At 60.9% G+C, this 24,960-nt stretch overlaps 1 protein-coding gene across 1 annotated transcript in view; it reads left to right on the plus strand.

The window, feature by feature from the left end:
• Positions 1–24,210, plus strand: part of COL18A1 (collagen type XVIII alpha 1 chain) — a 54,124-nt gene extending 29,914 nt beyond the window's left edge. Inside the window, exons 17-42 of the mRNA XM_031665882.1 lie at positions 334–360; positions 1,320–1,355; positions 1,984–2,055; positions 2,357–2,392; positions 2,746–2,835; positions 4,018–4,047; positions 4,162–4,188; positions 4,590–4,670; positions 5,001–5,069; positions 6,006–6,032; positions 6,322–6,375; positions 6,808–6,882; positions 7,946–8,014; positions 8,725–8,755; positions 9,248–9,322; positions 13,751–13,794; positions 14,144–14,269; positions 14,942–15,005; positions 15,166–15,240; positions 15,856–15,871; positions 15,987–16,002; positions 17,192–17,224; positions 19,971–20,216; positions 20,653–20,850; positions 21,572–21,687; positions 22,696–24,210. Of these exons, the coding sequence (XP_031521742.1) occupies positions 334–360; positions 1,320–1,355; positions 1,984–2,055; positions 2,357–2,392; positions 2,746–2,835; positions 4,018–4,047; positions 4,162–4,188; positions 4,590–4,670; positions 5,001–5,069; positions 6,006–6,032; positions 6,322–6,375; positions 6,808–6,882; positions 7,946–8,014; positions 8,725–8,755; positions 9,248–9,322; positions 13,751–13,794; positions 14,144–14,269; positions 14,942–15,005; positions 15,166–15,240; positions 15,856–15,871; positions 15,987–16,002; positions 17,192–17,224; positions 19,971–20,216; positions 20,653–20,850; positions 21,572–21,687; positions 22,696–22,906 (1,944 nt within the window). The 3' untranslated portion in view covers positions 22,907–24,210. The remainder of the gene's footprint in view (positions 1–333; positions 361–1,319; positions 1,356–1,983; positions 2,056–2,356; positions 2,393–2,745; positions 2,836–4,017; positions 4,048–4,161; positions 4,189–4,589; positions 4,671–5,000; positions 5,070–6,005; positions 6,033–6,321; positions 6,376–6,807; positions 6,883–7,945; positions 8,015–8,724; positions 8,756–9,247; positions 9,323–13,750; positions 13,795–14,143; positions 14,270–14,941; positions 15,006–15,165; positions 15,241–15,855; positions 15,872–15,986; positions 16,003–17,191; positions 17,225–19,970; positions 20,217–20,652; positions 20,851–21,571; positions 21,688–22,695) is intronic.
• Positions 24,211–24,960: the final 750 nt, after the last annotated feature.

Here is a 24,960-nt window from a genome sequence, read left to right on the forward strand (position 1 = left end):
CCCGTGGTGCCAGCATGGAGGAGCCCCCAGGGCCACATGGGGCGGCTGAAGCCACAGTGTCCAGCTTCACGCTCAGAGGCGCAGCCTGTTGAGAGCATGGGTGTCTGGGACACGTTTCGTACTCCGAGCAAAATGAATGAGAAATTTCAATTAGGCAGAAACTAATTGATTCCATAATAAGTTAGAATGGCTTTACCATTTTAAGTCAGTACATTTCCTTTTACACACACATTTTTAATTGTTGACTGTTACCAGTGGGCTTTTCTTGTGGGAGAAGCATCTCACAGCAGGGCCTCCAGCTGCACTAACGCTGTGTCTCCTCTGCCCTGATAGGGACCCCCCGGCCTGCCAGGACTGAAGGTCAGTGACGGATGCGCCTGGGTTTCGGGGGTCGCTGGCTCAGCCCTGGCCTCGGCACCCCGGGGCTGGGGGAGACAGGGCCTTGCCTCGGGTTTTCTGATGGCAGGAGTAGGATGAATTCATCCTGGGAAATTTGCAAAATACAGCAAAAAAGCCTAACAGGGAAATAATCGCACACTCCTCCAACCCAGACTTCCAGCGTTAAGGGGCCATTGTCCCATTCTCTCTCCGAAGCCCAGGAATCAAGATTCCTGGGTTCACACACCTGAAGCATATTCTCAGACTCGGGCTGAAAAGAGGGGCATGGGAGAAGAACCCGGGGTCCCTACCTCAGCTTCAGGGACAGGTGGGCTCCTGGGCTCAGGGACAGAGGCATGGTGACCTTGTAGGACCCAGGAGCTTTGTCCTCTGCTTCCCCTGTCCCTGGGGGACACCAGCCCCCAGCCTGGCCCCGAAGACCCCACCCCTGCCCAGGCCCCGAAGCTCCCAGGGCAGGTGCCTGAGGGGTGAAGCCTGGAGGCTCCTATCCTGGGCCCTGGGCAGCAGCTGCCTTTCACCCCACTGCGCACTCATCAGTGTGTCCTCTGCTGTGTGCGGGGCCAAGGGCACATGGGGCCCACCCTGGGACTGGACTTTCACTTGTCACCAGCCCCTGCCGTGGCACCCGCTGCTTTGAGAATGCTTTGCTTTCATTTGCAAGACGTTGGAACATTACAAAAGGCTTTTTGGAAGATCCATGTATTCGCTTTCTTAAATTGTTTAAATGATGCCATCTCAGCAGGGACCACGGGGTCCCTGCACAAGTTGCTCAGTGTCCCTGGGACCCCTCGGCTCTGGGCTGGAGGAGGGCGGTGAAATGCATCCTGGGTAACTCGCCCTTCCCTGCCCCCGGGGTGGACGCTGCCTGAGGACGGGGCTGGCCCAAACAGGTGCTTACCAAGCCCGCTTTATTCACTTAGGGGGATCCTGGTGTGCCTGGCCTGCGGGGAGCCAAGGTAAGCTCTGTGCCTGGCAGGGGGCTCCAAGGCCACAGTCCACAGCCCTGGGAGCCTCCTCACCCCACGTGGGTTCTGGGCACCCCCTCCAGGGCTGGGTGGGCTGTGGGATCCTGGCCAGAGTGGCTGAGATGAAATGCTGGATGGGGACGTGGCCAGGCAGAGGCAGGGAGGGCCCAGGCGGACGTCTGTGGAGATCCGCTTGGGGCAGCCTCTCGTGCTCTTCCTCGCACTGCTTTGTTTATTTATAATTGAAGACATGCTGGTTTCAAAGGCAACCCCCAGAACACCCACCTGCAGGGCACCCAACCCCAGGGTACCCCCTGGTTTGACTGTGTCAGGAACATGGTCTTCCTTCCTCCCAGCTGTCTGACGGTGCAGGCCCCTTCGGCCCCTGCCACCGGCCTCCCACCTCTCCCTCCTTTTCCCCGACTTCCCCGTCCTCCCCTTCCCTCTCCTCCCCTTCCCTCTCCTCCACTTCCTCCACAGCCCCTGCTCAAGCCCACAGGGGTGAGATAGAGAAGCCCAAGCCACCGCCACGTCCACGGGTGCCCCAGACTCCTCGTGGGGGTCCCCACATTCCTGGGCATGTGGCCAATGCCCGGTGTCCTCCATGTGACCCTTTCAGGGAGAAGTTGGAGCAAACGGAGCCCCCGGGTTCCCCGGCCTCCCTGGCAGAGAGGGCACTGCTGGGCCCCAGGTGAGCCGCCTTGGTGGGCCCAGGGTGCAGGGGGGGTGTGGAGCCCCAAAGGGACTATGCCAAGGTGGAAGCTGGCAGGAGGTGTGTCCCTCCCGGGTCCCTGGGCCTCCGTGTGCCCTCCCGGGTCTCTGAGTGCCAGGAGCCGAATACAAGTCTCCACCAGGACTCTCGGTGGCTGCCTCCCTCCCAGGCCCCAGCCGGTCGGGAAATAACCCCACATCTTCATCGCAGCCATCCGTCACGGGGAGCCAGGGGCTCCTGTTTCTGTCGGTGATGAACCATTTCCTTCCCATCTCTTCAGGGGCCAAAGGGAGACAGAGGCAGCCAGGGAGAAAAGGTGAGTGTCCCTGGGGCGGGTGGATGGGGTGAGGGGGCGCTGGGACATCTGGAAGGTTTGGCCTCAGCTGCCCCCAGGTCTGTGCTCCTGCCACCCATGTGACCTCAGAGACTCGGGGCAAAGACCCTCAAGTTGACAGGGGTGGCTCTCAGGCTGGGGGCAGTGTGTGTGGCTCGGCCATCCCTGTTGCAGCCTGCCCTGCCTGGCGGGGGCCTCCAAGGCCACAGTCCACAGCCCTGGGCCCCTCCTCACCCCCCGTGGGCGCTGGGCACCCCCTCCAGGACTGGGTGGACTTTGGGGTCCTGGCCAGAGTGGCTGAGATGAAATGCTGGACACGTTTCATCCTTTTCCAGGGAGATCCAGGGAAGGACGGAGTCGGGCAGCCAGGCCTCCCCGGACCCCCCGGACCCCCGGGGCCTGTGGTCTACGTGTCGGAGCAGGATGTAAGGACGCTGCATGGGTGGGCACCCAATCTGTCCAGATACCCCACTGGGTGCAGAGATCCCTCCCTGAGCCCCCCACACCCCCCAGGTCAGGACAGGCCTTGACTGCAAGGCCACACTCCAACTCCACAGTGGGGGCTGCAGAGGCCCTCGGTCAGAGACGCCCGGGGAGCCCAGCTCCATGTGGTGATGGAGACACTGGAGGGGTGAGGCCTGCACAGGGGGCCAGTGTTATTATGTCAGAGGTTCCCATCGGTTCAGTCTCTGCGTCCTTGCCATTGTGGCCCCAAAGCTGCGTGCAGTCACCCAGCTGCCCCGTCAGAAGCAGCAGACGCACCCTCGGCTCTCTGTGAAGGTTGTGTTGGTTCCGGAACCTTCCTCCCCACCGCAGCCCATCCATCAGGCCCATCGGCTGCACCCTCTGCGCCTGCCAGCAGCGTGTCCCGCTGCCCTCACAGAGGCAGACGCGTCCCCACCCAGCCCCGCCACATGGAACACAGGGACCAAGCCCCCCTCTAGGCAGGACGCTGAGCCCCAGGCAGACACAGGGCCCAGGGGAGCAGAGCTGGGTGTGGCCAGGGGTTCAGATCCCTGCTTCTCTGTGGCCACCAGTGGAAGGGGCTGCCCAGGGCAGAGCTGAGAGCAGGCACCGTCTGTGACACTGGACAAGTTAGCTAACCCTTGTGCTCCGGCTCCTCACCTGGGAGGTGGGACCATAACAGTCTCGAGAGGAGGGGTGGGGTTGGGGAAAGGCAGGAGAGGGCCTGCCCCCTCATGGCTTTGCTCGGAGCAGGCAGACAGGCATCGGGAGACAGCAGCCCAAGGGGCCACAGGGACCTCGGTGTGACGGTCCAGTCATTGGAACGTCAGAAAAGCCCCCCGCCAGCCGAGCCGCCTCCGCCGGCAAGCAAGGGAGAGTCTAGCAGAGGAAGGAGCATTTTAAACCAAAATGGAAGTAAAAAGTGTCTTAGGGCTTAGGGCGTCTGGAGTCTGTGTCCGCCGCTCTGAGCCACGGGGCGTCTGCGCTGCAGGAGGGACGCCCCAGGCCTAGAAAGAGTGTGGAAAGCAATAGTTTCCTGTTTTGGTGTTTTGTTGATCTTGTAAGTCGCTCGGGGGGAGTCCAGTTTAATTTTAAATGCGGCTCTTTGTTTCCGATTTTTCTTTTTGCTGACTGGTGGACAGGGTGCCGTCCTGAGCGTGCCGGGACCTGAGGTACGTGCCTGCCCGGCTTCTAAGATGTGGGGACCTTGGTACAAGGCTGGGTGGGGTCCGGGCAGCCGCGTGGGTGCATGATGACCCCGGCTGACGCTGTCCCTTTTTCCCCAGGGCCGGCCAGGTTTCGCAGGCTTTCCCGTGAGTAACCTGGCGCCAGAGCTACGCGCTGCCCGCCACTGCCCTCCCTGCTGGGGAGGGGTCTCCTCCTGGTAGCACAGAGCAGCCTGGTCAAGCTGGGGTGGGCCTCGTCAGGCCCAAGGGATAGCGACAGTCACTGCCCCGAGGAAGTGATGGGAGCAGGATGTGGGCAAGAGCCCCTGGCAGGCCCCGTGCTGGGTGGGCACCTGTGAGGCTGAGGCAGCTCCTTGCACCTGCAGAGGCCAGCAGTGTCCGGAGTGAGGCTGGGGCCGAGAGGGGCCCTGAGGGGGCCGACAAGGCAGGCATATTGCCAGGGGGCAGCTGTCCAGGGAGGTGGAGCAGCTGTCAGAGATGGGGGAGACGCTGGCCGCTCGGGCCTCACTGCCTGGCCTCCCTTCCAGGGACCTGCAGGACCCAAGGGCGACCTGGGCTCTAAGGGTGAACGAGGCTCCCCGGGACCCAAGGTAAGGGGCTCAGGTGCTGTCCCTCAACCCACTTTGTGACGCAGTGGTGGCCCCAGCCTGCCACTGTTGGGAGAAACCCGGGACCCCCCGGCTGCTACTGTGACTCACAAGGAGTACAGCCGCGCTCGGGCCGTCCCTGTGGTCACCTCCTGTGAGAGGACCCTGGGCTGTGAGGCCCAGTTGCAGAGACCCTGCCATCCCTGTGGTCACCTCCCGTGAGAGGACCCCGGGCTGTGAGGCCCAGTCGCAGAGACCCTGCCGTCGGGGCTCTGTGGTCCTGCTGTCCCTGTGGTCAGGACCTGGCCCGTGAGAGGACCTGCCGGAGCTGCTGCAGGCCCAGGGTCGCAGAAGGGTGAACCGGGCAGCGTCTTCAGCCCCGACGGCAGTGCCCTGGGCCCTGCCCAGAAAGGAGCCAAGGTGAGGGCTGGGCAGCCTCCTTCCAGCGGGTGTGGGGGCTCCTGGGGCCGTGGAGACAGCCTGGGGAGGGTCTTCCTTAGGGTCTGGCTCCTGACGCACGAGCTTATCCCGAGCAGGGCTCCAGCATCCTGGCCTGGCCCTCATGGCCCTTCCTCTCTGGCACTCATGTTGGAGGTCCCGCCGGGCCCTCGTCCTCTCCCTGCCCCTGAGCCCACCCTGCTGAAGGGAGGTTCTCAGTGGGCTGCGGCTCTGAACTCGCGCCTCCCTGGGGCCTGGCCTGTGGGGTGCAGGTGCCCAGGCTGTACCACCTCAGCCTCAGCAGGTTTCTTGCTGCCCCTCCAACCTCTTCCTGGGGGCCCTGATGCTGTGGGCAGCAGCCGCAGGATCCTTCCTCTCTGCAGCCCCAGGGTGCCTGCAGGACCCCGAGCATGGCAGGGCCCGGAGTCAGTTCGTCAAGGGGCCTGTGCCTGGGTCCCCACCGCAGCAGGCAGCCGCCCAGACAAGCCCTGGGGGAGGGTCCTGGGGAGGAACCTGGATCTTTGGGGTGTGGAGCACTGGCTCTCCCACTGTCAGAGGAGCAGTGAGCCCTCCGGGGTCTTAGGGGTGCACCTCAGACACAGGATCCCCAGGCCCAGCGAGAGCTCCACTGTTCCACCCGGCTGTGCATCGGAGCCAGGGCCTGCGGCAACCAGGACACTGTGGCACACACCCTCCGCCCCTGCTTCAGGGCCCCGGGGTAAACCCCATGCTTGCACCAACCTGGATGCAAACCCCAATCCTGAACCTCCCCTTGCCAGCAGCTCCTGTCCTCCCAGGGCTGCCTGCACCTTGAGGACTGCCCAGTGCACCCAAAGGGGCCACAAGGGTCCTCAGGGAGGCTGCCAGGTGGGGCATAAGCCGCCATCTAACTGTGCCTTCTTGTTTTTTTTTGCTCAGGGAGAGCCGGGCTTCCGAGGACCCCCGGTAAGTCGGCCTGTGGCTTTCTCTGCACCGAGCTTGGGCATGACGGCCCCCAAGGACACGGTCGCCCGCAGCTGCTGAGTTCGTGCTGTGCAGCCCAGGGCTCATCTCCCAAGTGCAGCTCTAAAGCACATGGGGCAGGTGTCGGTGTGAGGCTGCAGCGGGCTCCTCCAAGCTGATGGGTGGCCCAGGGCAATGGGCTCTGCACGGCCCCTCCCCTTCCCCAGGACCCCCCAACTCGTGGACAAGGGCCAGGTCTGTTCCGCTAAGCCTGGCTCCCTTCCTCTCGCAGGGTCCGTACGGACGGCCAGGGCACAAGGGAGAGATTGGCTTCCCTGGACGGCCGGTGAGGACCTGGGGTCTCCAGTGGGGGCAGCAGATGGGGTCTGGCAGGTGGGGAGCAGCCCAGGCCCACGGGGTGACATACCCAGAGGGGAGTGGACGGCCACCGCACCCGCTTCCTCCCCCCAGAACCGGCCTGGGCACAGCTCTTGTCCTGGATGTGGCTGGCAATACACCAGGAGGGGCCAGTACCCAGGAGGAGGCCCTGGGGGCAGACAGGGCAGTGGGCCTGTGTGTGCTGGGGTCAGTCACCTCCTCCCAAAAGGGTTCTTGAGCAGGAAGGAGGGGCGAGAAGGGCTGGGGTAGCCTGAGGGCTGGGAACGTTTGAGGCTGAGTGTGGGCCGGGCCTGGTGTGGGGCTACCACAGTCACCTTACGGGAACATGGCTGGTGATGACCAGAGCCCAGCAGTTCCCACTCCCTGTGCTCCGCCCCAGGGTCGCCCCGGGATGAACGGATTGAAAGGAGAGAAAGGGGAGCCGGGAGATGCCCACCTTGGATTTGGCATGAGGGTGAGTGTCCCTCAAGGGGGGCCTGGGTGGCTGGGAGACCAGGACCTGGGAATGGCCTGGCCACAGCCTGGGGTCCTGCAGCTCCTCTCAGCGGCCACTTATAAGCAGCCCTGCCATGTGGCCACACTGCGCTGGTCCTGCCATATCCATGCACACTCATACATGATGTGCCACACTGCGCTGGTCCTGCCATACCTATGCACACTCATACATGTCCACACACATGCACACGTGTGCCCACTCACACATGCATGCACATATGCCCATATACTCGTACATGTGTGCACACATACACGTGCATTCATGCACATCCATATCCACACATGCTCATACATGTACACATGCCCACACACTCCACATATGCGCACATATACACATGTATTCGTGCATATGTGTGCCTGTCCACATGCACATACATACAAGTGTATACAGATGCTTATATACATGTGTGCATATACACGTGTGTATCCATATACTTATACACGAATGTAAGCCCTCCCTGGCTCATTCCATGATTGGCATACACACTGCACACGTACACTCATGCACACATACACACACCTATACACATATATGCACGCATGTGCACCCATACACACACACACAACAGGCCAGCATGGATTCTCAGCAGGGCGTCCATGGGCCTGGGCCATGCCTTCCATGCCCTCCATGCCCTCCATGCCCTCCATGCTGGGGGTTCTCCCGCTCAGCCCAAAGGCATCCACTCTGCTGCTTTTGAGCCAAGAGCTTTGTCTCCCTGGTGTCAGCAGGGTGGGTCATTTTCAGTCAGCTTTTACCTGAGACGCAGACCCGGTGGCCTCTTCACTCCTCCCGAGGGACGTCTGTGCACGACTCCAACGTGGGATGAGGTGGGGCCGGGGCCAGCTCCTGTCCTCAGGGAGCCGTGGCCCGAGTGACCCACTGCATTCTCGGTTCTGCCTGGTCAGAGGTCTGCCTGGTCAGGTTTCTGATTTTTCTGATTTTTCTGAACTGTCCCTGCTCCCACCTGCTGCCTGACAGGCAGGCCATAAGCCTGACTAACAGCTCTCTGCCCTCCCCACAGGGAATGCCCGGCCCCCCAGGGCCTCCAGGGCCCCCAGGCCCTCCAGGGACTCCTGTTTACGACAGCAATGTAAGTCCCCAGGGCGCCCACTGTCCTGCGGCTGCCCTTGGCTCTTACACGGAGCCCCACAGAGGGGCTGGGCCTTCTTCTTCCCTGGCCTCTGCGTCCGCGGGTCCTTCTGGGATGGGCCCGTCTGGTGGGCGGTGGATTAGCAACTAAGTTCCCGAGGAAGGTGAAGGCATGTGGAAGGGAGGGCTCTCTGGGTGTGGAGCTGCTTCCAGCTGAAACTCTGCTAAGAGCTTGAGCCCAAGGGTGCTAGGGGCACCCCCTTATTCCCAGGCTCAGCAAGGTGAAGTGACGGTAGGGTGGCGGCATCCGCGCCCGGTAGCTCTTTACTCTCCAGCACCCCTGTTCCCTCCGTCTCTGACTGGGGGTTAGCTGCGTAGCTCCTGCTCTCCACACCCCTGTTCCTGTCCTCTGACTGGGGGGTGGCTGCCGTGGCTCCTGCTCTCCACACCCTGTTCCCTCCCGTCTCTGACTGGGGGTGGCTGCCGTGGCTCCTGCTCTCCACACCCCTGTTCCCTCCCGTCTCTGACTGGGGGTGGCTGCCGTGGCTCCTGCTCTCCACACCCCTGTTCCCTCCCGTCTCTGACTAGCGGTGGCTGCCATGTGGCCTCATGCAGGGGCTGAGATTAGCCTACCAGGCTTGGGGACTGAGGTGGTGGCGGCCTTCATTTCAGAACATTGCCCTCACAGTCACCTCTCCCCGATCCTTGCAGGTGTTTGCTGAGTCCAGCGCCCCGGGCCTCCAGTTGGAGTAAGGGCCGGGCTCACAGCTGAGGATACAGGCTCTGAAGGAATGCTCCAGGGCCCCACGTTCCTTTCCGCGCCAGCAGCAGTGAGACTCCCCCAGTGCCCTAAGGCCAGTGCCACACGCCCAGTCCATGCCCCAGTTCTGATGATCTTGGCCCTTCCTGGGGGCCCTCCCAGCACGGCTGTCCAGGACCTGACCTTGGGGTGGCCCCATTTGCTGTTCTCCATTTAGACTTTGCTTTTCTGCCCAAAGCAGAGTAGAAGCAGCCCCATCCCTGCCGTTGGTCAGCACGTGCCCTGCAGATGTGGCCTGGCCTCCACGTGGCCTGCTGAGGGGGACCCGGGGTGCCCCTGCTCTCCCAGAGCTCCTACCCTGACATCCTTACACGTCCATCCTGAGTGCCCCCATCCCGAGGCACTGGGGCATTTCAGGCAGGAGGGGCACCACCCTGGAGCCCTCCCTGGCACTCCGTGACGGGCACTGGGTCTCTCTTCCTCCAGGGAATCAGGGCCCTCCAGGACCCAAGGGCACCAAAGGGGAAGTGGGCCCCCCCGGACCACCAGGTGAGCACCTCTGGGAGCTCCCCAGGCTGGAGGAGCGATGGCGTGTGCTTACTGAAGCGTGCTCATGCCCAGAAACCCACGGCTCCTGGACCCTCACTGGGTGGTGACCACCTCACCCTGTAGGAGGAAGGAAGCCCCTTCTGGGTTGATGCGGCCATCAGAGGACGTGGATTTGGAGGCAGGGGTGGCTGCAGGGCACAGGCCCAGCAAGATACCCCCATCACCCCATCTCCTGAGGAGCAGGCGGCCGCCCTTCCGCACTAGACCCCAGTGGGCACTGTGCAAAGACACAGCAGCCTCGGCATGCCAGCGGTCCTGAGACACCCCTCCCCTCCCCTCCACGGGGCCGGCGGTCGTGAGATGCCCCCTCCCTCCCTCCCCTCCCTCCTGGGGCCCGGTCCTAAGAGGCCCCCTCCCTACATGGGGCCGGGGGTTGGCCCTGGAAGACCTTCTGTCAAGAAACTCTCCAGGGCCTTGTGTGGGAAGGAGGCGTTGCCCAACAGGCTGTCCAGAGGGTGAGCCCAACACCCCCGCTCCTCCTGAAGGACGAGAATTGCCCCCTGAGCCCTACCTCCATTGAGGGTGGTGGGGCTGCTTGGATCATCTGCCGAGACCACCCGAGGCACCAGCTGGGTGATGTGAGAAAACCACTGTTTGAGGATGTCTGAGGCTGACAGAGCAAGCCAGACAGTGGGGCAGCGTCGACTCCCAGCCACCACGGTCCCTCTTCGCCACCCAGGGGTGCCCTCTGTACCCGGGTCCCCTCTCGCCACCAGGGTCCTCTGCTGAGGAGGCTGCAATACCTGCTGTAGCTGGGGCTGCACCTTGGAGTGGGAAGGGACCAGGCAGGCAGAGGCTGAGTCAGGCCGGGACATCCTTAAGGCCTGTGAAGGAAAAGGCAGGCAGAAAGCGAGCGGGAAGATGGAAGACGCACCTGTCGCATCCTTGGATCTCTCAGCGTCACACACGACGCGCAGGAAGGAGTGAGTGGGGCATAGATGGCTGGCGCTGATCAGAAGCCAGGAGGAGAGGCCGATGACACACCCGACCGGGAGGCCCAGCTCATGGGGTCATCGGACCGCCTTGAACTCCAAAGGTCACATTCGAAAGCCACGGGAAGCCTGGAGATGGCAGCAGAGAGCTGGGAAGCTCAGAGGTGTCCGGACGAACCCAGGGCTGAAGGCGGAACAGCTGGAGCTTGAGACCTGTCTATAGGTTTTGGTGGACATGGGGTTGCCTGTCCCTGGGAGCCAGAACGAGGGCTCCGAGGGCTCCAAAGGGAACAGTGTTTGCAGGCAGAACGTCCAAGGAAGGCTCAGAGTGTTGCCCTCATTCGAAGGATCAATAGCCAAGAATGACAGAGAATCAGATGTGAAAGCGGAGGCCGAGGCCATAAATGGTTTTCAGAATATCCAAGAAAGGCAATGGGAGACTCCAGGCAGCCAGGGTGGATTCCAGTGACGCCAGACGAAGGATGACATGCAGGCTGGCCACTCTGGACCTGAGCTGTGTCGGTGGTGGAGGGCACTTCAGGGGGAGGATGAGGCGAGAAGGTACAGAGATGCGGGAGGCACTAGCCCGGTGAGAACTGGCATCCCAGCGACAGTGGGGTCAGAGGCTCCTATGGAAACCAGCATGGGCTGCCCAGCACAGGGTCCCAGCGACAGTGGGGTCAGAGGCTCCTGCAGGAACTGGTGAAAGGCTGCAAGGCACAGGGTCCCAGCGACAGTGCAATTACAGGTTGCCGTAGTCTCAGCGCCCTGAGGAGTGGCGGTGGTCCTCACTCTGTTGGACAGTGAGGTTGGAGAGGAATGCAGAGCTGACACCGGAGGAGAGGCAGGAGAGCAGGCAGGATGGCACACACACAGGGCGTTCGCTTGCCTGGGGTGGTCCAAGAAACAAAACAGGAGAGAAAACGGAATGCAGAACAGGTGGGATGAATAGAAACTAGGGAATAAAACAGTAGATTTAGGCTCTGATACATCTGCAGGTGCTGTAAGTGTGACTGGAGTAGGTCCATCCACTGAAGGACAGGCATTGTCAATGGGATACAGCAAAACCGTATGCTCCTTACAAGAAACCCGGTCCCTGACTGCTGAGCTAAGAACCCCGTCAAGGCACCCAGAGGCTGGTGTGGGTTTGGGTGTGTGTGTAATGTGTGTGTGCTGGGTGTGTAGGGTGCAGGTGTGGGTGTGTGTGGAGTGTGGAGTAGGCATATTTGGGTGTGCTGAGTGTGTAGTGTGGGGCTGTGAAGGTGTGTGGAGTGTGTATGTGGGTGCTGGGTGTGTAGTGTGCGGGTGTGGGTGTGTGTGGAGTGTGGAGTATGCATATGTGGGTGTGCTGTGTAGTGTGGGTGTGTGGAGTGTGTATATGTGGGTGTGCTGAGTGTGTAGTGGTGTGTGGGGTGTGTAGCGTGGGGGTGTGGGTAGAGTGTGCATATGTGGGTGTGCTGAGTGTGGTGTGAGGGTGTGTGTGGAGTGTATGTGGTTGTTGGGTGTGTAGTGTGGGGGTGTGTGGAGTGTGGGTATGTGGGTGCTGGGTGTATCATGGAGTGTGGTTTGGCGTGTGTGGGGAGGGTGTGTGTGGTAGAGTGTGTGGTTTGAGGGTATTATTGTGTGTGTGCGTGCAAAGTGTGTCCTGGAGTAAGAAACATGGTCAAAAATAAATGTTCATTGAGACAACGGAGCAAGTCTACCAGAGAAATTCAGTAATTCTACATTTCTGTGCATCTAATGAGATAGCCCTCAAGATATGACAAGTATAAAGTTGGCAAAGTGAAAAAGAAAAACACAAATCGATCATTATAGGGGGACTTTCAGCCCGGGAAGATCTGAACAGCAGATCTGACAGGCGTCACCTGCAACCGTCTCAGGCTGCATCCCCAGCATTGGGACCAGGGTCTGCCCCGGAGGGGCCCAGGCTAGGAGAAATGAATACAGGCCTGGCACGACTTCTGATCTCAGGTGCAGTAGAAGCAAGTGGGAAATGCCCACAGGGCAGTGCCCTTCCAGGAGGCTCATGAGTCAAGAAGCAGGTGGAAGTGAGGAACCCCTGGCGCTTAGATGCGTCCGGGGCATCCTTAGTCCTCACACTGCAACCTCAGGGGCCTCCACAGCCGGTCACCTCCCTCTGCGGAAGGACCCAGCCCAGGAGGAAGCATGGGTCCTGACAGCAGCCATGACCTCCAACCCCAGGGACTGCACCTGTGGGATGGGGGTGCCCTGGGGGTGTGGAGCCACCTGCTCAGAGGCTTCTGGGTTACAGGGCACGGCCTCCAAGAGTGAGGTTGTCTCTACCCCGGTCAGGGATCCAGGGGAACAGTCACAGGAGAAGGTTTGCTCAAGGCCATCTAAGGTCCCACCTGGAGGGAGAACGGGTTTTGTCATCTCCATTGACACAATTACAGCTTTAAATAGTACCTGTTTCCACACATCAGCCTAAGATGCTAAAGAACAAACAGCATTTATTGTTAGAGAACAACAAACATTTATTTGATGAAAATAGTTGGGAAGAAATATTAAAGATCAAAAATGAGTGAAGAGAAATTATGTATGGTTTATGTATATAAAAATAGCAAGGATCAAGAAAGTCCAAAAATCCGAAGTTAATTCTTTGAAAAGGCTAATGGCATTCCTAACCTCTGCCAAGGCTGATGGAAAGGAGAGAAGCAACCAAGAGTGATATCAGCAAAGGGCTCCTCCGTGGTCTGGAAGGAGCCGCCTGGAACTTCCACAGCTTCACCCTCGGAGGGGGAGTGGGGACCTCAAGTCAGGGCCAAGACAGCTGCCTGCCCACCCTGGGAGGACAGGACGCGGGAAGGAAGGACATTTCCCACATATGCTCCCCAAGTGGATCTGCAGGTGGACCGTCAGGGTTCACCGAGGTCACCAGATGGAAGGGAGTTTGAAACCCTGTAGTCCTAAACAATTAAGCGAAGTTTTTAAAGACCCCGATGACAGGCCTTGGTATCATACAATGCTTGCACTGGGAGGCGAAGGAGCAGATCATGGTCAGGAGGGCCAGAGACCATCACAGCTAACCGCGGTGAAACCCGTCTCTACTAAAAATACAAAAGCTGGGTGTGGTGGTGGAGGCTTGTAGTCCCAGCTACTCGGGAGGTGGAGAGCAGGAGAATGGCGTGAACCCGGAAGTGAGCTTACCTGGTGAGCGAGAGATCACGCCCCTGCACTCCAGCCTGGGCAGACAGAAGGAACTCGCCTCAAAAAAAAAAAAGGCACCATTGACCAAAAACATCAGAAAGTATCCAGGATTAACTAGAAAGAACCTAATGAAATATGGGATCTCTACCGAGAATCTGATGGCTACAGAAAGCGCCTCAGGCAAACCCACCAGTGCTGGGGGCTGCAGGGGGAGCCCGGCGCCGTCAGATGCCACCTCAGCGAGACCCCACCTGTCTGTCTCTCGCAGGGCAGTTTCCATTCGACTTCCTTCAGTTGGAGGCTGAAATGAAGGTGGGTGACCTCCCTGGTGGGTTGAGGCCCCCAAAGGTCCCTGTATCCCCTGGAGTGGCCTCCCCGTTCACTTAGCCATCGGCCCAAGACCCCTTCCTGTTCAGCCCTGAGAGGAGCGCTGGCTCCAGAGGGCGTCGAGGGCGTCCCTCAGGACGTTCCTGTCCCCAGCTCAGTTTTTGGGGACTTGGCTGATACAGTGGGAGGAGTGGGGGAGTGAGCCCTATTCTCATGACACAGGCTCCGGGCTCAAGCTTCTGACCGCCGTACCCTGGCTCGGGAGGGATGGGAGGTCACCTGTGGCTTGTAGGGGTTTGGGGCTCCCGTGTCTGACAAGTGTTTCCATCCACAGGGGGAGAAGGGAGACCGAGGTGATGCAGGACAGAAAAGTGAGAAAGGGGTGGCCGAGTGGCTTGCGGCTCCCAGCCTGCCAGGCCCCCCCGGTCCCCCAGGCCCACCTGGCTACCCTGGGATTCCAGTAAGTCCCACCCTGTGCAGGCAGAGCGTATGTCCCAGGGGTCTGGGTGCAGAGCTGAGGGCAGGTCCAGCCCGGCCTGGCAGCCCATGAGGCTGAGCCACCAAACTCCACAGCGGTCCCGACCGGCCCTTTCCCGTGTGGGGGCGGCAGGCATGAGTGTGGAGTGCACTGGCCCCGGACACGCCCCGTCCCCCTGCAGTGTTCCATGGCCTGCCCTCCTGCCAGGGCCAAGTGCATCCACCTCTGCTCCTGGGCTGGGTCAGATCGGGGTTTAGGCCCATCAGTCCTGAAAGACTCCAGAGAGCCATGGGCCCCAGCTCCTGCCTGGGGGCCCACACTGTTGTCAGGTCCCTGGTCTCTGCTGGTCTCTCTGGTCATAGCTGGTCTCTGCCCCGGGATCGCACCCTCAGGGAAGAAGGGGTGATGGTGTGGGGGTTTCTCAGGCTGTGGTGTGGGCAGGGAGAGGACCAGTGACTCAGAGGTTGCGCTCATCAAGGGGGTCTTGGTAGCTACAGCCCCAGCCCCACAAGCTTGCCTGCCCCCAGCCCGATGCAGCCCCAGCCCCATAAGCTTGCCCGGCCCCAGCCCGATGCAGCCCCAGCCCCACAAGCTTGCCCGGCCCCAGCCCAGGGCACGAGGTAACCAGGAAGCGTCTCTTGTCGCCGTCCCTAGGGTCCCAAGGGAGAGAGCATCCGGGGCCAGCCTGGCCCACCTGGACCTCAGGGACCCCGGCTCGGCTCCTGAGGCGCCAGAACCTCGGCCCCAGGCCCCCCTGGCCCCCCAGGGCCCCCTTCATTTCCCGGCCCTCACAGGCAGAGTAAGTCAGTGGGGAGTGGGCCCCGGGCAGAGGCCACCTCGTGTGGCTTCCCGTTTCCACCTTGGTTTCTCTCCTGCAGCTATCAAGCGTTCCCGGCCCTCCGGGCCCCCCTGTGCCCCCTGGGCCTCCTGGAACCATGGGCACCTCCTCAGGGGTGAGTATCTAGGCAGCCGGCTGTGCACCTGGGTCCCATGCCCTGGCTGGTTCTGCAGCCCCTGCCCCTCAGAGGCACCGTCCCATGGACCCCACAGGGAGATGCACAGGAGGCCGAGATGTGGTTTCCAGGGTGGAAGCGGGGCCAGGCCATGGGGGGATCTAGTGGGCCCAGGAGGACGACCACCAGCTGGGAAGTGTCCAGGGCCCATGCACTGTCCACGGAGGCTGAAGGGCTGGAGGCGGGCAGGGGTCCCCACGGTGCTCATGGGGGCAGCCGCCTCACTCCATGCCTGCCCAAAGCCCTGCGGCCCCTGCCCTGCGCCCTGAAACGGGCATCCCTTCCTTCTGCCCCTGCCCAGCGCCCTGAGACGGGCATCCCTTCCTTCTGCCCCTGCTTGGCCCTGAAGCGGGGCATCCCTTCCTTCTGCTGCTTGGCCCTGAAGCGAGATCCCTTCATCTGCCCTACCACGGCAGCCCTGAGGCGATCGCCGCTGCCCCTGCCCAGGCGCTTCCCCTGGGCGGGCATCCCTTCATCTGCCCTGCCCGGCTCAGGCAGGGCGTCACTTCCATGCTGCCCCTGCCCACGTGCTGCCTCACCTGGGCTGCTTTGCAGTTTGCGGTTGCAGCAGGTGAGGCTCTGGAGCCTGGCAGCCAGGCCATGCTGGGCCAGGTGCACGGGGTTCCCGAGGGCTGGCTCAGCCATTAGCCCGAGCAGGAGGAGCTCTAAGTCATTGATAAGGGCAGGTTGAGGAAGGTCCAGGTGAGTGCTGTGCATGGCAGGTTCCTGACCTGTGGAAGAATTTAAGAAAGCCTCACTGGGGCCGGTAGAGACTTGAACTGGGCGGGGATGGAGGCAGGTGGCAGCCAGCGCTTCTTAAACTTTCAAACTTTCGGCAAAGTTTAGTAAAATACTTTTGTGAGCAGTTTTGGGATTAGAGAAAAGTGAGCTCAAACTTCCCGAGGCGGGCGAACGCGGGCTGACTCCCTGGCGGGTCACGTCACAGTGAACATTTACAAGATAAACCCCATCACCTCCTGCGCCCGTTAACAGAACCTGAGTGTCTGGGACAAAGGCGGGAGGTGGGGCTCAGGCCCCTCGAGGCCACGTGATGTCTGGCAAAGCCTGCTGGGATGCAGGCTGTCCTGTGGCTCTGCACCTCACATTATAAACACTGAGGTGGGATGAAATGTGTCCTCGCTGTTTAGCATGGGCCTTGCTCACCGGCCTGGCTCCTCAGACACACCTGGGATGGCCCCTTCCAGGCCAGGCCAGGCCAGCCCCTTCCTGCTTGGCCTGCTGGATAGCGGAGGCGGCCGCTCTGATCCAGGTGGGTGTGGCCATGCTTGCAGGGCCCCAGGGAAGGTTTGTTTGCCTTCATGTGGCAAAGGTGAGGACTGGTAGAGAAGCCCGTGCCGCCCGGCTTGACCTCGGCGTCCGTGAGACCTCCCGCGGCGAACTGTGCGTGACACAGCCCTGACTTCTGCAGCCCTCCCACCTTCGCCCCTGCCTCCCTCCATCCACGCCACGGTCCCCCACGGGTCCTGGGCGGCCCCTACAACCCCAGACATGAGATCCCATTCCAGTCCCTTATCTGGCCAGGGAGAGGCTGCCAGTCTCACGGCGGCCGAGGCGCTGGTGGTGCCCACTGTGTGCCAGGTGTCACCATTAGGCACTGAGATGCAGCCCCACCCTAACTTTCAGGGGCTTTGGTCCTGACAGGAGGAGGCAGAGGATGGCATCCTAGCAAACATGTGCTGGGGGTGCCGGGTGCTGGGCAGGGAGGGTACCCTGGTACAGGCTTGGAGGGCCGGGTGCTGGGCAGGGAAGGCACCCTTTTGTGGTCTGGAAGGGCCAGGTGCTGGGGAGGGAGAGGCAGGTGCTGGGCAGGGAGGGCACGCTGGCTCAGGCCCAGCCGCAGATCCTGGATGACCCTTCTGCTTTCTTCCAGCTGGAGCCCCGGACGCCACTTCCACGAGGGACGGTAAGGAGCATTTTCTCTGTTGAGATTGGTGGGTGGTCAGGACATGAGCGGGTATGTGCTGTCTCTTGTTTTCCGGTGGTCGCTGGTGGATCATGGACTGGACATCATCGGTGACCTCTTCCGCAGGCAGTTCTGAATAATCACTCCGGATCGGTCTGGGTTCCACCAGATACCTCAAATCGGACGCTAACTCGGTCACGGGACCACCAGATATCCGATCATCAGTCGGGTTCGTCACCCTCAGATCGGTCTGGACCGCCTCGGGTCTGGAACCACCAGTCCTCTGTCTCGGTGCGGACTGGTACCTCAGATCAGTCTGGGACCACCACCATCCGTCCATTACACCACTCCGTCTCCATTCCATTTCCATTGACCCCACTCCATTCCATTTTGGCCCCCTCCATTCTAGAACACCCTACTCCATCTCCATTACCTCCCGTCTCAATTACCGGTTTCCCACTCCGTCTCAGTGCCGTTCCCCATTACCTCCCGTCTCAGTGCAGAGACACCCCACTGCTCCGTCTCAGTGGAGAGACACCCCAATGCCACCTCCCGTCTCTCCAGTGCAGGACACCCCAGTACCTCCGTCTCAGTGCAGGACACCCCACTACCTCCGTCTCAGTGCAGGACACCCCACCCTCCGTCCTCAGCCTTCCCAGCCTCCTGAAAACCACTCTCATCCCTCCTTTCCCCATTTGTGTCTCCATTGCCCTCCTCAGGGTCAAAATCCTTGGGGCCAAAATCCACATCTTGTATCTTTGCCTTCCCTCTCCCAAAGTGCCAGACACAAGAATGGATATCTCTAGGGTAATTCTTAACTAAGTGATAAATAATAAAGAAATAGATAGATAGATGAGTAAGATAGACAAGAGTAAATCAATGAATAAATGCGTAAATAAAGTAGACCGAATAAATGGAAATAGTATAAGTAAGTAAATAAATCCGTCATGAATGGAGATAGTATGGAACAAATGCGGTAATCGTCATTAGATAAAATGCGATAAATGAACAAGTGGTGAAATGGGCGATGCGATGATGCGATGAAATGAACAAATTAAGTAAGTCGTCGTAAGTAAATAAATGGTAAATAATGAACTCGTCGTGAAAACCTCACGATGAAATAACCGATAATGAGCAAATACGGCGTAAATGCGTCATTTCTAAATGCGTCGAAAATAGATGGTCGATAGATGTCGTTTTCGTCGTAAATGGAGCCAGTAAATGGGCTCGTCGTAGAAATGGGAATAAATCATTGAATGAATACGTAAACAATGACCAATGGAATAAATCGATGAATCGATAGTGTGACAATCAAATCATAAGATAAGGTGGAGTGCGGAATAAGATGGTGGACAGGGGGTGAGTGGATAGGTGGGTGGATGGATGGTGGACAGGGGGTGAGTGGATAGGTGGGTGGATGGATGGTGGACAGATGGGTGAGTGGATAGGTGGGTGGGTAGATGGTGTACAGGTGGGTGAGTGGATGGGTAGGTAGATGGGGAGGTGGATGGATGGGTGGATGATGGACAGGTGGGTGAGTGGATGGATGGTGCGGGTGGGCGGTGGTTGGTGGGATGGATGGGTGAACAGGTGGGGCGAGTGGATGAATGGGTGGATGGATGGTGGACAAGTAGATAAGTGGATGAATGGGTGGATGGATGATGGACAGGTGGGTGGGTGGATGGATGGTGGACAGGTGGTGAGTGGATATAGGTGGGTGGATAAGATGGACAGGTGGGTGAGTGGATAGGTGGGTGGATGGATGGTGGACAGGTGGGTGAGTGGATGGGTAGGTAGATGGGGAGGTGGATGGATGGGTGCATGATGGACAGGTGGGTGAGTGGATGGATGGTGCACAGGTGGGTGAGTGGATGGGTGGATGGATGGTGGACAGGTAGATGAGTGGATGAATGGGTGGATGGATGGTGGACAGGTGGGTAGGGGCGGGTGGGATGGGTGGTCTGGGAACATGGTGGTGGCCATCCATGTGGCACCTCCTTGAGTACAGGTCATGACTCCTTAATTGGCTCAGGAGTGAAGCCTGATGTGGAGCAGTGTTGGGCTCTGCAACAGCTGGTCTCCTCACAGGGTTCAGCCCAGTCTGCTCTCACTCATTTGCCAATTCATTCATTCATTCATTCAGCCAGTCAATAGTCACGGCCCCTCCTGTGTGCTGGGTGGCCATGGATATTGCCCTGGGTAGCACACAGCCGGGCCCTGTGGAGCGGACAGTGGGGACAGCAATGTGGACACAGTGCAGGTGGATGGCAGCTGGGTCAGGAGGGGCTCAGGGCTGTGGGGAAATGTACAGAATCAGGGGAATCGGACTGGGGTGCAGACCTGGGGGCTGGGATTTCTAGGGTGGAGGTCACCTCTGAGGGAGACAGAGCAAGGGCTCAGGGACATGAGAAGGTCGGAGGTCGCCACGCTGAGGTCAGGGGCCCTAAATTGGAGCCACAGCAAGGAGAGGGCAGGTCAGGGCACGTGGTCAGTGAGGGCCACGGCTTCTGTGCACGGCTGGGTCTGGGGGCCTGAGCAGAGGTGACCACGATCCAGCGCCACAGCAGGCAGGACTCCCCGCCCTTGCTCCTGCCCCCCAGCCCAGGGCAGCTCCAGGGTTGGCGGCACAGCGCCCTGCTTGCCAGCTTGCAGCGCAGCCCCTCACACAGCCCAGAGGAGGACACAGATGGAGGAGGGGCAAGCGGAGGGACCTCCTGCCGACAGGCCCCGCATCTCCCACCTGCAGGACAACGAAGTGGCTGCCTTGCAGCCCCCCGTGGTGCAGCTGCACGACAGCAACCCCTACCCCCGCCGGGAGTCCCCCCACCCCACCGCAAGGCCCTGGCGGGCAGACGACATCCTGGCCAGCCCCCCTCGCCTGCCCGAGCCCCAGCCCTACCCTGGAGCCCCGCACCACAGCTCCTACGTGCACCTGCGTCCGGCGCTCCCCACGAGCCCACCCGCCCACACCCACCGCGACTTCCAGCCCGTGGTGAGTGCCCCCCATAGTGGGCTTGGCTCCATCTAGCCCCTCGGCTCTCGGGGCAGCAGAAGAGGACCCAGCCCCTGCAGAGCTGCTGGGGGTCCCAGGCTTCGGCCATGGGTGGATGTCTGGTGGCTCAGCCTGGGACTTGCCCTCCGGTGGCCAAGCAGCGGTCATGAAAGTCCAGCCCCTATCACGTCCTTGAGGAACCGGCGTGCCTCCGCCTACAGAGGCAGCTGGGGGCACCCACGTGGCTGGGGCTGCTCTGGCCTGGCAGGGTATAGGGGCTGCTGCCTGGGCCCCTCAGTGTGTCACTGGGCATTTCCCACTCAGCCTGCCTTGGCCGTACCTGTCCATACAGGTGCAGGGCCGCGGTGGGGCGCCCAGGGCCTGGGTGCAGGGCACAGCAGGGGACACAGCCCGTGATGTGCCCCTCTCCCCACAGCTCCACCTGGTTGCGCTCAACAGCCCGCTGCCAGGCGGCATGCGGGGCATCCGCGGGGCCGACTTCCAGTGCTTCCAGCAGGCACGGGCCGTGGGGCTGGTGGGCACCTTCCGTGCCTTCCTGTCCTCGCGGCTGCAGGACCTGTACAGCATCGTGCGCCGTGCCGACCGCGCAGCCGTGCCCATCGTCAACCTCAAGGTGGGTCAGTCCAGTCCTGAGGGCATGGGCTCCTCGGCCCCTACTTGACCTCTGGGGGAACTCCCAGCGGGGGCTCCCCTCGAGGACCTCTGGAGGCCGCCATGGTGGACACTGCCACCCAGGCTGGTGACTTCAGGGCAGGCTTCGGGTGGGTCACATCCCACAAGGCTCAGGCCAGGGCCTCTGCATCCCTGGGCGCTGCCGCCTCCCCCAGGGCATCCCATGAGGCCCCCCACGTGGTCCCCTGACCCCCACTCCTCCAGCAGTGCCTCTCAGAGGCTCCCGTGCTGCTGGCCCGAGTGTCCACACAGGTGACGGGCCTCACAAGCCTGGAATCAGGAACCGTCCCTTGGGCCTCCAGTGCCCCCCGGCCTGGTGGCCCCTCTGCCACAGCACCCCCCTCCATGTTGCTTTATTCTGTGGCTCCTTTTCGTGCACTGGGCTGTTTCTGGGTGCCCTGGGGAGGACCACATTCCCAGAAGCACCAGCAGAGGAGTCACAGACCCAGGGTCCAGGACTGGGAGCAGGCAGCTGTGGCCCTGCGCTCCCCACCCTCTTACAGCCTGGCGTGAAGGGACAGGGTCCCCTGCCTTAGCCAAGGCCTCTTGGAGTGTGCAGAGGCTGCCTGGCCAGGCCTGGCTTCCCTGCGCTCGTTCACCGGTGGGACGTGCCCAGGGCTGCAGAAGCCCCTCCACCCACACACACACGGTTTCTCCTCCAGGATGAGCTGCTGTTTCCCAGCTGGGAGGCTTTGTTCGCAGGCTCTGAGGGTCCGCTGAAGCCCGGGGCACGCATCTTCTCCTTTGACGGCAAGGACGTCCTGAGGCACCCCACCTGGTAGGTTCCCAGTGCCGTGTGAGCAGCTCTGAGAGCCCCAGCCAGGGAAGGCGGACGGGCAGGTGGGCAGGCAGGAGGACGGATGGATGGGCAGGCGTGTGCCCAGTGCTCCTAAGAGCAGTTCCCCCTGAGTTTGGGGACAGATCTTACACATGCTCATTACTTAAAAATTATAAAATCCAAAAGAGCATTGAGAAAAATGAAAACTGCTCTGATAAGTAATCATTAGCATGTGTGTGTTTGAGAGGAATGTAGTTCTAAGAACGCCTTTAAGCGCCCCCGGCCCTCTGCCCATGGCACATAGACTCCACGTCTCCCAGGATGTCACCAAACCCGTGGTCAGCCATGTAGGCATCGCAGTGAGTTTATTCACCGAGAATAAACTCCTCAGAGGACAACACGGAGTCCAAGCATGTGTGCCCTTAAAATGTTGACAGAAATTTCCAGGGTGTCCAGAAGAACGCTTCATCCCAAATGTCGCTGTGCCCTCCCCACATGAGCGCCCCGATTCTTCCAACACTCATGCTTTTAGGAGTGTTTCGGGGTGCCACACAGCATATCCCCAGCAGTGCCTGGCCATCTGCTGTAACAGAGATGCACCTGCCAAGGGTCTCTGACAAGAGCGCTGTGGGCGGGGCTGGGCCGGGCCACAGGGCAGGCCGGAAGCCAGGAGCCCAGGAGGTGGAGCTGCTTCCTAGCGAGGCAGCCACAGGAAGCCTTTGCTTAGCAGGCATGAGGGCTGGGTCCACCCAGCCAGGCCAAGCCCTGGGCCCTCTCCCCTCTGCTGTGGGTGTCTGGCAGAAGCAGCATGGGGTGCAGTCTGGGAGATACAGCTCCCTCCACAGGCAGCCAGCAGGGAGGCCACGTGGCCCTCCAGGTTGTGGGAGCCTCTGCAGCCCCGTTACCCCTAGGGCCGTTCTCCTGCCTCCACCTTTCCTGCCTGGGGGGTGGCCTCTGCCCTAAGCGGAGCAGGTCTGGGTGTGACTGACGGCCTGGCGCGTCTTACAGGCCCCAGAAGAGCGTGTGGCATGGCTCGGACCCCAGTGGGCGCAGGCTGACTGAGAGCTACTGCGAGACGTGGCGGACAGAGTCTCCCTCAGTCACAGGTCAGGCCTCCTCCCTGCTGGGGGGCAGGCTCCTGGGGCAGAATGCTGCAAGCTGCCACCACGCCTATATCGTCCTCTGCATCGAGAACAGCTTCATGACTGCCTCCAAGTAGCCGCCGCCTGGATGCGGATGGCCGGAGAGGACGGGCGGCTCGGAGGAAGCACCCACTGTGGGCAGGGAGCGGCCGGCCAGCCCCCGGCGGCCATACTTTCCTGTATAGTTCACGTGTCATGTAATCCTCAAGAAATAAAAGGAAGCCAAAGAGTGTATTTTTTTAAAAGTTTAAAATGGAAGCCTGCTGCTGACGTTCATCTGCCCCAGCTCTCCCGAGCTGTGAGCCCAGCTGGCGTGTCCTGGGTCACACAGCCTGGGTCAGGCAGGCTGCAGTATCATGCCCCGTGCAGCCTCTTGGCCTGAATCAGACCACGGCTTGATTTCTCCAGGATTTCCTCCTCTGGGAAGCTGTGCTCACCCCGGCAGGTGCCGACTTCATCTCCCACCTAGCACCTCCGTTCTGAGCCCAAAACCCAGACCTGGTAGCAGACGGGCCCCGTGAGGCAATGGGAGCTGAGGCCACACTCAGCACAGGGCCACCTGGGCTCTCCTCCAGGGTGTGCTTGCCCTGCGGTTGATGGGAGGGAGGCTCAGGTCCCTGGGGCTGGGGCAGCCCCTTCTGCTCAGCTCTGGGCTGTTCACAGCAACCCCAGGCGGGAGCAGGTTTCCAAGCTCAGAGGCCCACTGTGACCCCCAGCTCTGGCCTGTCCTCCAACATCACGCACAGGAGCCTGGGGCTGGCCTCCCAAATGACCCATGAGATACATCCAAAGCAGACAGCTCCACGCTGGCCAAGTCCAAGCTGGGAGATACGAGGGACCTGTGAGTTGGGGTCTGGCAGCCTCCCATCCAGGGCCCCCATCTCATGCCCCTGGCTGGGACTTGGCTCAGCCAGCACTTGTCCAGCTGAGTGCCAGGATGGAACAAGGCCACGTCGAAGAGGCTGAGGCTGGCACAGGACATGCGGCAGCCAGCGAGCTGCCATCTGTGCACTGCCCATGGACAGGCTGGCTCCAGATGCAGGGCAGTCATCGGCTGTCTCCTAGGAAACCCACATCCTTGCCCTCCTTGGGACTGAAGGGGACACCCGGGGTGCACACAGGCTGCCCTGCAGGCAAACAAAGCAGCCACGAGGTGCGACGAGGTCCTCTGTCGCAGCCACCCCTGAGATCTGGCAGCATCGACACCAGAGTCATTCATTGTGTGGAGGGACAAGTGGACTCAGGGCAGTGCCAGGCTGACCACAGCACGCCAGCACATACCAGCCTCGGGACTGCGACGAAACCGGTGGGGCTGGTTCTATAACTGTGTGTGATGTGAAGCCAATTCAGACAGGTAAATAAAAGTGACCTTTTACACTGACTCTTGGTTTGCAAGAGCCTTCACTGTCACAGGAAGGACACAATTCTCCAAAAGGAGTCCTCAGGAGTCTTTTATCCCTGGACTGCCCCACTGGCAGAACCCAAGTGTGCACATGGAGTTACATGGGGGTATGCATGCATGGGCATACACAGGTGTGCCTGGGCATACACAGGTGTGCAGTTATACACAGGTGTGCAGGAGCATCCATAGTGTACACAGGCACACAGGCATGCACAGGTGTGTGGACACACACCAACACTCTCAAGTCTCTCCTCACAGCAGCACCTGGCTTGCTCCCGGGAGCACTACATCCTGACAGCCATCCCTGTCCTGGTGGCCAGGTGAGTGCAGGACTCAGAGGCAGGCAGGCGGTGGGTGCAGTGAGCAGGATGCGGAGGGAGCAAGCCCTTGGGTGGGGGAGGCACTGGGGGGAGGGTTCTGATGACAGCGTGGGCCTCCCCAGTGACGCTCTGGCCCATAGCACAGGCCCAGCCGACCTCCACCCATCACATCCTGCTAGATCTACGAGCCCAGGAAATGGCTGGTGCAGACCCTTCCCAGCAGGGTCCCCAGGGTGGCCGTGACAGGGCCCCTGGATGCGCCCAGGACCACGGCCCTGTCTGACCAGCACCATCCGCTGACTCGGGCCATCTTCCACGTGCAGCCTCTGCTTCACCCCAGGGTACCCCAAGATGCCTGCTCCCCTGAGCCACCTCGGGAGACCCCAGGGTCCAGCAGCTCCAGCGGCCC

Source organism: Papio anubis, chromosome 4 (assembly GCF_008728515.1).
Source record: "Papio anubis isolate 15944 chromosome 4, Panubis1.0, whole genome shotgun sequence".
NCBI classification, from domain to species: Eukaryota; Metazoa; Chordata; class Mammalia; order Primates; family Cercopithecidae; genus Papio; species Papio anubis.